The sequence below is a fragment of the Calidris pugnax genome, unplaced genomic scaffold, assembly GCF_001431845.1.
Source record: "Calidris pugnax isolate Ruff unplaced genomic scaffold, ASM143184v1 scaffold209, whole genome shotgun sequence".
NCBI lineage: Eukaryota > Metazoa > Chordata > Aves > Charadriiformes > Scolopacidae > Calidris > Calidris pugnax.
The window spans coordinates 956,960-972,069 of record NW_015090978.1 but is presented as its reverse complement, the minus strand read 5'-3'; the positions used below and the strand labels follow the sequence as shown (position 1 = coordinate 972,069).

Genomic DNA, 15,110 nt, shown 5'->3' with positions numbered 1-15,110 from the left:
GCAGAATTTCAAAAGACACAATCTGTTAGCACACCATGGAAAGAGAACAAAGGAAAGCAACAGATAGAGAGGAAAGAACCCCAACGAGCTAACCATTTTTGCTCTCCCTCTCTCTTCTGTGAAATTGTTTTTAATTGCTTCATCGCTTGGCTTTCTCTGCAGCTGTGCTGTTACATTTGGTGTCCTTTATTCTAAAAGCCTGTGGCATCTATATCAGAAACTGGCACAACAGTCTTTAGCGTTGGAATTACATATGTCCTCATCTATCCAAGTGAGCAATACTATGTCAGTACTGAAGTAATTGAGAGTTCTCAGAAGGCTCTTTAGTGCTCTGCCTTATCTGTTATACTACTTAAATCTTACACGGTCCTACCTAGACTTGGTATGTTGCCAGCGTGACAGATGTTCCAGCAACTGCTGTTTATTTTACTTAGTAATGGTTGTTCATAGATTTTAGGACATCACCTATATGAAACTCTTGTGTGCTTTAGAAATGACATAATTATTGCCATTATGTGTTGTTATCATCATTGTCATTATAAGTTTCAGTATCTACAGCCTCCAAATAATTATCAATAACCAATCCAACAAGAAATAAATCTGATCTTTCATATTTAATTTTTTACACGCCGTTACAAGATGAATATGACCAGTATCAGCACACTGTCATTCTACCTGCCTTTTCCCATATTTCCCAGCTGGAATGCATATGTAGGTCATGAGGAATATCAGTGGCACCCTGTAAGAGATTTCATCATACACGTCATGCCTTTCTGTATTTACATCTTGATTACTGAGTAAATTGGTGTTTGTAAGGAAAGCAATATAAAAAATGGCAAAATGAAGACTTGATTTGTGCTGATTACACTTTGGACTTAGTTTCTTGGAAAATGAAGCTGTTTCGTTTGTATTTTGAAGTCAAAGAATTATATTTATAGAAAATAATAAGCTTCGCATTCTGAGTCTCTTGATGTATAACATACCAGTAAACTACCAGTAAACAGTCAAGAACCTATTAAGAAGTTAAGTAATTATATGGGAACTATTAAGGAGGAAAACAAGGCATGTCAGACAAGAAGGTGAGTGCAGTCCTGCCAGTATTCTGGTGCCCTCCTCAAAATTGGAACAGATGATAAAAAGAAATCTTAAAGCTTTGAAAACTCAACAAACCCAACATTTGACAAGCGCTTTGGGTCAGAAGGGGGAAAAGATCCAGTAAGCAATTTAGGTAACACTTTCAAGTGTAATCAAAGTAGAAAAATGAAATAACTATTTTTTTCCCACCACTTAGATCAATGACTGTTCTAAGATACAGAAAAAAAATACATGTGTTCTCCGTAAGGAGTTGGAGAAATGGTATTTTATTTTGCCATGAGGGTCTTAAAATGTGTTAAAAGTTATGTAATCATAAATCAGTTTAAATCAGTTTATGACAGGATTCTTCAGTAGAATTTTTTAATAGATACTATGAGTGTTTAAATATATATGCATGTGTAATAGAGATGCAGGTGAATATGTATATCCATAGAGTTTGCTGTAATGGCTGGGTTCACAACTTGAGCTACAGGTTTGGTTTTCCTCTGTCATGGCACATCATAGTTTACTCCCTCATGATGGTTTCTTCAGCCAATTATATAGTGGTTGCCAGATTTAAGTGGTTGCCAGTAAGATTACTAAGAATGGGTGCACAATGATAATATGAATAATAATAATGATCATACCAGTTAAGTTTTTCAGATTTTAACAGGTATTATGCAATTTGACAAATAAGCAGATACAATGCAGTGTTGCTATTTCCCTTCTAAGATCAGGGAAACCGGTTTCCTTACAGCTGGATTTTCATTCCTGTAGGAACAAGACTAAGAATTCTGCAGGATGGATTCTGACTATGTAGCTTTATTTGCAGTGTCAGTAATAACCCTCTAGGAATGGAGACCATAGTGTCATTGATGCATCAATATTCATAAGAATAAAGTATTTGAAAATATTTAGTCTTGCTTGTAGGGTAGTCCTTCCTACTCCAGGCCAAGGCCTGAGAAAGCTCCAGTCCTGCATTTTCATGGCAGGTTGTAATTTTTCATGTCAGTTTACGACTGTCCATATACGCAAAGTTCTGAGTAGGTCCCTGTGTGTTTAGATATGACTGTCAGTACCCATTACGGCATTCGTCTTTGTCTTTCCTATTTCATATCATCTGAGGATTAGGAAGCTCTCAGCTCTTTATTTATGGGGATTTTTTTTGCCTCACGTTAAGCCGTATACTGCTATATTACTAAGCACCATGTAAATTAATAGATAATAAACGCTGTGCTGAGACTGTTTGGATTCATATTGCCAAAATGGCCCCAGCCAAACACTTCTAGTCATTAATTTTTTCTTGTCTTTTGTTTTTTTTTTTTTTTTTTAAAGGCTGATTTCCTGTGAAACTTTTCCATTTCCATTACAGATTTTTATTGTTTATCTTATTTTGCTCACGTATTCAACATACGTTAACATGTTAACAGGTCCTTGCCAATAACCAACAAGATACCATATATACAAAATAAACCAAATCCCTGGTATTGGAGTATTTGTTTGTCTCTGAGGACTCCTGATGTCTCTGACTTTATTGCACCACTCAATGCATACTGGGGTAGCATCTTGCTTCTCCAGTCCAGGAGCATCTGGCCAAGTCCCACCTGGTCCTTTACACAGGTACTTGGGAACAAATGATAAGAATCTCTGTAGACACTTGGTTTCCCTGTCTGTCATGCTCTAGCAAAGGATGTGTTGCTCCTGATTACTCCCACTTCCTCTTGGTCAAAAGCGAAAGCAAGGCTAAGTCCTGAATTTGAGACTTGTGTGGTGTTGTATAGAACTAGATCCTGGTTTCTGTGTACGTTTTTGTGTGCATTGTAGGAAACACTCTTTAATAAATCAGAAATATTGAATATACTCATATGATTTCTGAGATTATTCTCTTGATATTGAAATAGAAACACAAGGCAAATTTGCTTGCTCTAGAAATGTTGAACGTAATAAATGTGCTTCCTCTTTAATTAGTAGAATCAGTACTTTCAAGAAGGCAGATCAGTTTATACTCATACAATTTCAAAAGGGATAACATTTTGGGGGTAAGATCTTTAAAGCAGAAGGCATCTGTGCAGGGACAAAAGGTTTGCTTCAGATAACTACCTAATTGTTCAGATGCATTTCTGAAGTTTCAAAGTAATTGCATAACAGGTAAAATTCTTGTAAGACCATTACATCTTTTAAGCAGCCAGAAGGGCAGATGTGCATGAAACTTGAATCTTTTAATTTCAGATTCTGCAGAGCAATTTTATTCTTTGACTTCAGAGGGAGCACCCAGTCACCTAGTGCAGAACAGAGACACAGTACTGTTTTGTTGGTTTTTTTTTTAAGAATTACCCTACTGGCTCTCATGTCCTCAGCTGGGATGTCATGTTTAGGAAAGCTGTGATTCCCTCAGGACTGGTTTCTCATTTACTACTTCAAAAAATTATATGTCTCAAGGGAGCTTCTAAGGGCATCCTTAACTGTCTTTTTCCTTCTAGTCTCATGTGTTTTGGTATTATGAATCCTATAACTCCCTAATGTATCATGTGAGGTTTCTGAAACACATGTTCTTGCTTCAACTGAGATGTGAAGGAAGGGATGCTTGTTTAGTATCCCTTTACTGCCCCTTGCTCAGATATTCCAGCCATTTTAATTCAGGCTTTACATCCAGATTTTCTTGTTTATCTGACAGTTCATTATTTAAGGCCAGCCTGTCAAAATAGGTTAAATATTCTTTGGGAAACATGGTCACATCTTTGAGACACCACAAATATGTTTAATACAAAAAGATTGGCTTGATAAAAGAAGCATGATAAACTTGCATCCCCCAAAATACTTTTCTGCCGTTCCATGTAGATTTCTAAGAGCATCGATATGCAGTGACAAACCTTATGGCAATAAATTCCTGGAAAAGGCACAGAGAGACACCAGCAAAACAGTGAAAATGATTGCTGATGATTTTTTCTAACTACTACTCCCCCAGATATATGACCAGGATGGGACACTGCAGCACTTTATTGATGGTGGAGAACCCAGTAAGTCAAGCTGGATGAGGTACATCCGATGTGCAAGGCATTGCGGGGAGCAGAACTTAACAGTGGTTCAGTACAGGTAAAGTACATTTTGATTTACTCCATGCAACACAATGAAAACGGTCTTGGTGAGAAGTCAGACTCTGACTGTCACGAGTACTATTGTCCTCAGGGCTTCTGTGAATGTGCTCGTTCAGCTCAGCAGAAAAGCTGCAGGGTGTAGTGAGGATGGGTTTAACTTTGGTTGCCCTGAGCTGAGGCTGTTGTCGTGAGCACGCCGGACCTCCAGGTGCTCCTGGGAAGAAGAGCAGCCCTGTGCCACTCGTGTGACCACCACACTGCACAGAGGCCTCTGCACGTTCCCAGAGGATCCGATCAGAAGCAAGGCAACACAAGCAATCTTCCATCCCTAATAAAGATGTGTGTGCAAGAGGAAGGGGGAAAATGGCAGGAGAGGAGTTTTGAACCCAAAGGCACAAGAGACACGTACACACCTAAAGCTTGCATTGTGTGTGCACCTGCTAGCCAGGGTTGCTAGTGCTTGTGCCTCCTATGTCAGTGGCTAGAGAAGGTCAAAATGTGAAGAAAAATGTAAAGAAATTGTGGTGCATTTTACTTTGTGCTTGCAAACAGGTCCAGAAAACCCAGACAACGCATTACATAAATACATGATCTCAGCTATAAACAAACCTTTTGCCTCAGAATCAGAAGCAACTGCTTGGCCTTATTAAATGTGGTAGGAAGCACATCAAAGAAAGCACCAAGCTTGCCAGTCGCAGTGAGCAATCCTGATTTTGGCTAGTCGTTTCAGAGAGTGGAGTTTCTTTTCTTTAGGAAGAATCTTAAACTTATTTAAAGTGCCTTTAAAATTAAAAATAAAACATACAAAAGCAAGCTAAAATGAAATATTTATAAAGTTTGATTATCCCATAGGGTTCCAATTTAACAATGGTAAAATTGTTCAATTGCATTTTCAGCTTTTTTATTCTCTGGCCAGTTAACTAAATAATGCTGCAGTTAAAAAAAAATAACAATCCTATTTATACATTACAAACCTTTTATTATACCCTTAAATATCAGATATTTATAGCTAAAATCCTGTCAGATTTTAAATAAACACAGTGCATAATGAATAAAGATTGTTATGATGAAAGAGTATTTTTGCAGGTATCTTGTGAACTATTTCTCAGTGTGGTGGTGTGTGCACATGAATATATATATATATAAAAATAAGGAAAAAAAAGCATTTATATATATAGAGATGACAAACCTAAATGAAAAGTGAGCATGAGAAAGTCATTACACATCTGTCAATATTAAGTGGATTTTACAACTCTCCTTTCATGATGGAGTTTTTACTTAGAGTTCCCTCTGTTGATCTGTTTTCGATTACTTCAGATCTTTATAAAATGAACTACAAAAACACAATTTAAAAAACTGGCATCCATCACCAGTGACTGCATCCAAGTGTAAGAAAATAGCAAAGTTGGACACTGAAAAACCGGCCTAATTTTTATTGTACATGGACGTCCTCCTCACAGAAAGTCAGCTGGTTTAAATTCATTCTGTTATGATTTGTAATATCTAAATGGAATTTTCTTCAAAGTGCTCTTGATTGATTGACCCTTAGCTGAACGTTTTGTTTTTATTTTGAGGCTGACAATAATGTTTGTTGGCATGTGTTCTGCTTCAACTGCGTTGGGACGCCATGAAGCTATCTTTATGAGTCATCCAACCATAATACTAAATACATGTCAGCAAAGGAAATATTATCCGAAAAGGGAAAAATCCCTTTGATGTACTTCAGCATGCAGAGATTTCTGCAAGTTTTGGAAGCTCTGCAGGCTTGTAAGGGACGGTGTACGCTTACACTTTTTTTTCCGTGCCTACTCCAAGCCTCACAGACCACCCATTGCTCAAAAACAGTTCTGCTCTTTCAGCGGCAAAGTGTGTCATTTGGTTTTAGCACATTCATTTGCCGGGCTGCTGTGTTTATGTTAAGGGAAGCCAAACTGAGAGATGAAATGTTACAAGGGTGAAGTACAAAGTAGACTCAATTTTTCTCAAGTTAGGAGATGCTGGTAATTTATAGCGTGGCTCCAATTTTCATTTTTATGTAACAGTGGAAAGAATTAACGAAATGCGCAGCTCTGGGAAGAAAGAGAGGGAGAAGACGAGAGGAGGAGGAGAAGGGGAGACACAAAGGGGAGAGTTTTTGTCAGATATTCATAGAAGGGTAGGAAAACCGTTCTGCTTAGCTAGCAGTGCCCTCCTGAGACAGGGTGGCAGTAAGCGAGGAAAATAACAAGATAAATGAAATTTTTGCAGCTGCTAGTAAAATATTGAGAATCTGCACTTTTTTATTGATCTTTATGATCCTGTTGCCAAGAGCCACTTTGCGGTGACAAAATATGTTGACAAGTGCATATCTCACTGCCGTGAAAAATGTGGTAAAGGATTCTCCTTATGTCTGCAGTGTTATACAAGGAACAAATTGCATCGCTACAGCCAATTCTTTACAGAAAGTCTAAATTTAAGGCCTACCAACCTTAAACACTTTTATCTTGAACTTCAGGCTAACGTTTATAGCAATTCTTCACTCAGAAAACTGGTTGAGGCCTAACATTTTTTTTTGGTCTATAGATGTTTTTCTGCCTTACATAAGCTGTTATAAAAAATGGTCATTTCTTGGTACTTTGACTGTATCATTTTGGTATGTAATCCTTCAGCAAGAGTGGAGTGTTCTCCTTGTATATATTGAATTTCTATCCATCTCACAGGAGTGTGTTTTACTGTTCCATATGAAGCCTAAGGGAAAAGCCACTACAAACTGATAACAGTTTTATTTTATCTTGTGCCTGATTCTAATCTTGCACAGTTTTTGCCCCCATGTAAATCTGTTAACTGTAAAAGTATCGCTCTGAAGCTATTTACATCAGTGCAAGATCAGGATAAGGCTCTGGTTTTTATGGTAGAAACTCTAGGATTTTTCCTTTTTTTCCCCCTCAACTCCCAGTTCAGTGGTCTAGGAAAATCCACAGTCTTTTCCTGCAGAGCAGAGCGATATGATAAGATGTCATATTTACGGTTTCACGAATTTATTCTTACTGAAGGATTGTTGGTGTTACCCTTGTGTTCATACAGGGGAAGACTTTTGTGGTCGTATGTTCAGATTAACCCCATTTTTTAATTTCCCTGTCTGTTTTACACAACAATCCAAGATCTCTATCTTTTGGTGGTATATTGCTCTAATGAAAGGCCGCGTTACACTACTTCAAACCTCTTGCTAAAGTCATTTTTTCAAATGAAAGAATCATTGTCTATTTACCCCGAAAATTTGCTAACTTTAGCTTAGATGACCAAAGGCAAAGCTGTTTAAATGGCTGAATTTACTGAACTATGTGCACCAATCTGATGCTTGTACTCTGTTAGCAAAATGCAGCACTCACAAAATGACTTTAAAAGGGATATTGCAAGAAAACATCAGTCTTTTCATAAAATCCTTGTGCTTGTAAAATCTTAGTATTTAAAGTATGCTAGGTTTGAAGTGCCTATAAGCTCTTTGTTACCCTATGCTACAGGAACAAAGTCCTTCCCTGCAATAGATTTGGTTTTAAAATAATCAGTAAGTTATTCATTTAGTTATCTACAGAACTGCTTCCAAAAAAATGGATTGCTACTGTAATACTGTGTATGATAAGAAGATAACACTCTATTCTTAAATTAAGCATTTTTTTTTTTTTTTTCCCCTCTTCATCAGGTCAAATATATTCTACCGGGCTTGTATAGATATTCCCCGGGGCACTGAGCTGCTGGTGTGGTACAATGACAGCTACACATCTTTCTTTGGAATCCCTCTCCAGTGCATTGCACAAGATGAAAATTGTAAGTTCTTCCTTGCATTTCTACCTGTGTAATCCAGAATTCCTGTTTCATACATAGTTGGCTATATTCCTAGAGTATTTTAAGATACATTAAATGAAAGTAGTTATATATTTAAGGTAAGCTTGATGTGTACAAAATAAAACCCTGAAGCTGATACACTTAAGTTGTGCAAAATCATGGTATGGTTACTTAAATAAACAGAGGTGTTTGGAAGTGTGTAGGTATGTGCCATTAAATAGCAGATTTCCCACCATGGCAGCCCAACATAGAGTGATAGTGTGTAGAATCACTCTTCCTTTATAAATGATTCATTCCTGGTCTATTCTTAACTGATTTGCTTGGCCCTCTCCGTTGTTATCAGACCTATCACAAGAGGCTGCCTTGCCAAAACAGTAATGCATTGCAGGCCCACAAGGCTTCTGTTAGTGATTCCTCATTCTATTACCACTGAGTATGTCAAGAAAAGCTTTGTCTGACTGATTGTAGGGATGAGATCCTTGTGGTTAAAAGGTACAAGCCAGCTTCTCTAAATAGAGACTGAGCGTAAGAAGCCTGAAAGGACCATGAACTTCCATTCCATCCTGGCCATACCCATTTCCATCCATTCTTCTATGTCTTTTCAACATTTTATTTTTAGTTTGCTAGGAATCATCACAAAATTAAGCATGTAACTTAAAATGCAGACCCAGTGAAAAGTGGTGCTGGATACGTTTTTCTGTAATGGGAAGAGCAATCCAAGCACACCCTTCAGTTTCACTGTTCGTGTGTGGAACTTGACTAGAACTTGCATCAAAAGCCCCTCGTCCATTTCACCAGCTATTTGTATCTACATGGTGGAAGAAACCAATAATGGATGCCTGATTGACTTGATCTAAAGTAACCCTGTGGCTGGCCATGCTTAATCAATTACATATAAGATATTTTTTTAGTCAAGGACTTGGATACTTGAACAGCAATGCTAGGATGAACTCGTGTCTCGTAGCAACTTAAATACTGAACCATGGAGCAATAAAACAGCAAGATAGCAGGGATTAAACTGTCAAAAATAAACATCCTTTTTCATCTTGAGTTTTCAAATCTGTTGGGCTTGAGAAAAGTTTAAAAGAAATTTAATTACTGGCAGTAATGTTTGCTGATAAAACTCGTGCTCTGCAGTGTACAATATAGAAATATTATTTTTTCTTTCATGAGCTGAAGCTTACAAAACCTTTGTTTGAAAAGCAAAGCATTATGGTTAAAATCTCTAAATATTGTCACTTGCTATTTTGCTGTGAGAGAAACCAGAGTTTCATCCACAGGGAGACTGACAAGAGTAGATGAAATTTGTCTCTGAGCATGGAGCCAGCTGCAGACTGGTATATAGCTTTAGTGCCACTTAAGCCCTCAGAGTAGACCTTCTGCTTATTTTCTGCAGAAGGCATTTTTACCCAGTAAAAACTCTGCCTATGTTTCCTAGGTCTTTAGTATCTTGATCTTATTGCTTCTGTGGACTTGAATGAATACAATTAAAAAAAATAAAAAGATAAGTGGTCTGCTTCTTGTGTGAGAATGTTGGGGCAAAATGAAAATATACAAATTGCCTTTTGTACTGCAGAGAGACATAGAAGATATATGTCTGGAAACTTGTGATAGACAGCCCCATGGCTGTACCTCTACTTAGAAATCAGGTCCTCAGATACTCCAGAAAAGAATAATCTAGGAAGGACCCCAACTTAAGTAAACTAAATAGTATGTAGTTTTGTAATAGTGGAGTTAATATGATTGATGAAAGATATTAGAACATAACTCTGTGAAGTAACTGGCATTATTTATGGTATTACCAAAACATTAGTTTTTATTACTTTTTTATTGTACATTAAATAATGTTGGACAATTCCAGCTCACAGCTAAAATTTATTTCTCATATTTTCTGTTAGTAATCTGTCATCATAACTTACCTAAACAGAGTTGCAGTTTCTAATCACCTGTTCAAGTAGATGCTGTGTACCTGCACGTGGATGTATGCATATAAACGCTTTGTGACAGTAACTAAATGTGTGAGCATATGTAGAGTTAGACATATGTATACAACATATTTAATTTAAAAATCTCCATTGAAATATTGTCTCAGGCTGAGCATGCCAAAATCAGAAAGCATGAGAAGGTAATGGGCTCAGGGAGCCTAAATTATGCCTTGTTTTGCTTTATGGTACAATCTTTCATTAGTTGTTGCCTTTTTTCCATAGGACCCTTGCTTCATTCACTGCATGATCTAGATCGTACTCAAGGAGTGAGGCAGCTGTTCAACTTTTTTCTGTGTGTTTGGTCTCCTGCCTTCCTTAGCACACAACATCCAAATTCAGCTCTAACTTACTTGTGAGAACAGCATATTGCATTTGTTGCTGAAATGTCTGAGTGCCTCATAAACCATGAGCTGATGATCCTAAGACCTTCATGGGATAATTTTTGTTCCTATTTTGTAGGCGGGAAATTGATGCACAAAGACACCTTTGCCATTGTCTTGTGGGAATCCAGCTGCTATTAGCCTTAATCATACGAGTCACAGTGAAGTCACAGGCTTCGTATTGTATTGGCTGTGTGACTACTTGCGAGATGAAGTAGTGTAATATCCTTAGTGGCCGCCCTTTAAGAAAATAGGGGAACTATTGCTGCAGTAGATATTTAAGCCCTGTTGTATCCCAAGGAGTGTCTGAGCAAGGATTTTTTCCCCCATGCTCTCAAAATTCATGCTTGTCTGTGATATAGCAATTGGACATGCTGACTGCAACATGCAGAGTCAGGGTATCATACGTGCGGCAGCATTTTCTTTCAGATGACAATCCCATTGTGCAATAAACATATATCACAGCCAGGCTTCTCTGAGTCCTTTCAGCCTCAGACACTCCTTTGCATGAATTTTCATGTCAATGTCACAGAATCAGCATCATCCATCCAGATCACTGTCTCATTCCAGCCCATTTTTTTGTGCATTGTTAAAATAAAGTTGTTCAACTCTAGTGTCAAGAAAATGGATGTTGGTATTTTTTTTTTTTTGGTGTTTCCCAACACTGTATTAGTGTTAAAAAGGCATAAAAAGGATCTTATTTACTTTTCTTGTTTTCTCCCAGTGAATGTCCCTTCGACTGTAATGGAGGCCATGTCCAGACAAGACACCCTACAGCCATTTAATAAAAGTAGCAAACTATCCCCTGCCACTCCACAGCGATCCATAGTATTTCCACAGACTCCGTGTAGCAGAAATTTTTCTCTCCTGGATAAGTCTGGGTCCATCGAGTCAGGATTTAACCAGATCAGTGTCAAAAATCAACGAGTTCTTGCAAGCCCAACTTCAACAAGCCAACTAAATTCTGAGTTCAGTGACTGGCATCTTTGGAAATGTGGGCAATGCTTTAAGACTTTCACCCAGCGGATCCTCTTACAGATGCATGTGTGTACGCAGAACCCTGACAGGTAAAGCCCAGGCTCTCTTTATTTCTGTATCTACTGATAGCCAGATCCACTGCTTTCTTCTTTTATCAAGCTGTTATCGTTTCCAAAACCAAACCATTATTAGGAGGAGCCTGTACAACATAATTCATCTGTAGCTGTGTGAAGTAAGCCGATAAAAACCATTGCTTGACTTCACTATTTGTAAAAACATTTGGTGCCTAAATGTGCAGATAAAAGGAAATAGCTAAGGATATAATCTTGTTTTCAGAATGGTTTGGTACATCTGATGGAAGCAACAAAATAAAAGGAAAATTTATGAATATCACAGATGGAAAAATGAGGTCAAGATAATTAAAAGTCTCTCTGTCTTCCAAAGATAATCTAACTTGCTGCTCAGTGGCTGTCACAGTCATTTCAGGGTTCACCTATAGTGTGCAATGTGTATGAACTTAATTAAGTACTAAGAGGTAATGAATTGGAATTTTTTGCTTAGTACTATTTTTCTTCAGAGCATGCAAACCCATAAATCGTGCAAAGCTGTCAAAAGGAAATACCTACTCCACTAGTGATGTTGAGGAAAACAGATGCCACTTATTCAATAAACTAATATCCACACAGAAGAAAAATGTTGACTAGATACCTCAGAGTCAAAGTTGGTTTGAAAGTTTGTCAATACAGAATTTTATGGCTGTGAACTGAGGATGAAATTTAGCTGAACAAGTGAATTAAAATTTCAGGTACTCTGACCGGTGGCACAGTAAATATAATGGAACCATTATTTATGAATCAAAGCTGGTTTATTTGACAATTTTGATAGCTGGCAGGACAAAAGACAAAAATCAAATTAATTCAATAAAAAAGGTTGCCCGTGTTTTGTCTCTTCTTCAGCTGTGAAGAAGGTTTGAGCAGAATGGCTGAATCCCTGGAAGGTGGTTCTAAAAGCAGCATTTAATTGTGAATTACATTTAACCAAATCACTACCCAAAAACAGTCAACAGTGAGTCTGTTCGTGTGTTTGTATGCGTGTCTATGTCTCTTTGTGTATGTGGTTATCTACGTGTACACATACGCCTGTGTGATTCTGTGGGTGCAGATATACTGGAGCATAAATCCAGTTTTCCAGGAAGAAATGTCAAGCATGCTCGGGGCAAAGCAGATTCCATGCAAATCTTCATAGAATTTAAAGAGTTGATAATATTGTGAATGCAAACAAGCTCTTTCAACATTTTCTGAATTTTATGCTGGCCTTAGCAGAAGCAAACGCCGTGCTAAGGAAGATGCAGGACAGAACTGCCAGTTTAAGTGACACTAAGTGGAACATTCCGCTCTCCTAAGTTTCATGGACTTTTATGTTTCCAGTATTAAAGCATCCTAAGCATATAGTAAAACATAAAATGCTGCATCAGGAAGTCTAGAAGAGGGTCCCCCGCAAAATTTTTCAGTGATTCACCCAACCAGGTGTGACACTTAGATTTCATCCTTTCCCTCACTCAGCCTGTGTCTTCCTTTATGAAGAACCAAGCTGCAGATAACAGTTAATTCAAGAAGATTCTCTCCTGATGGGGTTGTTCTGCAGTCTCAGAGATAATTAAATATTTGTTTTTCCAGAGAGACAAAATGAGGATAAGTCTATCCTATGATTAGGTCTGTCTCTGGAGGTGAGAGATTTGACTTTTTATTTTTATTTACCTTTATTTATTTTCTTCTAAGTATCTTGTGTCAAATATTGCCTGAAACACAGGCTGTATTTTAAGTATTCCCCCTCAGAGGTGAACACCCTCATTAGTAGATTACTGATTCATGATGTCTATCTCCTGTGCCTACCTAATTTGTCCGTGCAGAACAGCTTCAACTAGAAAGCATAGAGCATTTTTAGCTCAGAATACCCTACTGCATAGTAGGAAAATTAGCTAGATGAGAAGGTAATTTTGCTGCCCCAGGAGCAAAGAGAGCAAGAGGTGGTTAGAGAAAGGACTCAGTAGATTTGGAGAGGACTGGGCTGGAGAGGAGGTAAGGAAAGACTCTGAGTTGCAAGTGTTGAATCCCAGGGGCTTTCAGGAAGATTTGAAACATAATAATAGCTAACGCCTTTTTCTCAATATTGATACTGGCTAATTTAGCTGATTTCTTCTTTGGCTTGTTGGGTTTTGTGAATCCTGCTCTTAAGAAACTTTTTCTGTTGTATTATACAGAGCACGTAAAATCTAAATGAGGTTGCAAGACAGACGTAGCATCAATCTGTTGCATAAATACTGTAGTGCTCTCTTCTGTGACACCTGTGTTCCCTCTGTACTGAAAAATGGCTTACATCTCTATGTTTTCATTAAATAAATGGTGCAGACTCCTTCTGGAGGCCAGCATTGTAATGCCTTTTTTCCTGCGAGGTGTGCCATCAACATAACTGCTGTAAAAGCATTTCCCAATAGGTGTTCTTTAGAGCGTTATGTGGTATGTCAGTTACGTGACCCCGTTTAAGCTCACTGCAATTCATTCAGGGTTTGAAATGATCAGACTGATAGTTACTGCAGATCATAACTGCCCTAGGATCTGAGTTCTCATACCCCCAGTTAGAAATCATTGCAGGTTGAGCTTACCTCACTGGCAGCTTTTTGCCTTTTAGGAGTAGATCAGCTATTTAGGGATACAGTGGCTGGAAAAGAGTGGTCTTTGGTTTCTTAAACATTTCTCCAGATGAAAAATTCCTGAAGTGTTGTACAAAATTTCCTGGAGACAAGAAAATAAGGTATGGTTTGTGAAAGAATACCTGCCTGCCAGCCTGAAGTGCTGGGTGCAACTCTCTGGTTTGTATTTTCTCAACGATATCTGCAGCACCGCTCTGGCTGATAAACAGCTCCCCATTTATTGTCAGCAATTTGTGAGCACACCAGCCACTATATCTTTGATGTGACTCAAGCAGCAGGGGCTGTCTTCTCTAGGAAATGGCTTTAGACTATCTGTTCTGGCTTTGTATTTGTTTTTCAACAATGCTGATTACCTACAGCATGAGGTGGAGGGAAAGCATCTTTGAATCTATACAGGAGGCCTGTTCATGGACTGAAATTTAAGAAAAGCTGACTACTCTGGGCTTGAGGAATTAAAAAAAAGAAATTACTTTAAAGCCACTTAGACTCAGAAGACATCTGATTAAGGTCAGATCTTAAAAGAGACCAAACGATACTTAATTCTATTAGGCAGTTAAAAAGAAATTGTCCCATTTAACAAGCAGATCATTTAATAAATAAAAATAATTTTAAAAAATGATGACTCCAAAATAAGGAGAATTATTAAAATAATCTACCGTATTGTTTTAGATTAAGATTTTAATCTAAATTATAATTCAGTTTAAATTATTTACTGTTTTACCTTTAATTTATTTCTCCCTTTCCACCAAGACTTTTTTAGCTTGCTGTATTTTGTAGGGTTTCTCTTCAAACTTAATGGGAATTGGGTTTGGAATGGGTGTGGGAGGTGAAAATTTAAATTCATCAAGATTTCAATTCTGGGACTTTCTGAGTCTTTGGGACTTTTTTAAAGCCTTTATCAGGCAGAAGCATTTTGAGAAACTATTTCTTGAAGTAGGCATCAGAAATCTATTTTCTCTTCAGTTTTTTTGGGCTTTTTTTTTTCTTTTTTTTTTTTTTTTTTTTTTGGGCAGGCAAAGCTGGGTTGCAGCCGAGCTGCTCCCGGCCCCACCCGCACCCAGGGAGC

General features: G+C 37.8%; 1 protein-coding gene across 1 annotated transcript in view; it reads left to right on the top strand.

Annotated features, from left to right (window-relative positions):
• The window catches only part of PRDM6 (PR domain containing 6), a 79,238-nt gene that overhangs the window by 47,629 nt on the left and 16,499 nt on the right, over positions 1-15,110 (top strand). The window contains exons 3-5 of the mRNA XM_014953425.1: positions 4,040-4,167; positions 7,849-7,973; positions 11,081-11,423. Of these exons, the coding sequence (XP_014808911.1) occupies positions 4,040-4,167; positions 7,849-7,973; positions 11,081-11,423 (596 nt within the window). The remainder of the gene's footprint in view (positions 1-4,039; positions 4,168-7,848; positions 7,974-11,080; positions 11,424-15,110) is intronic.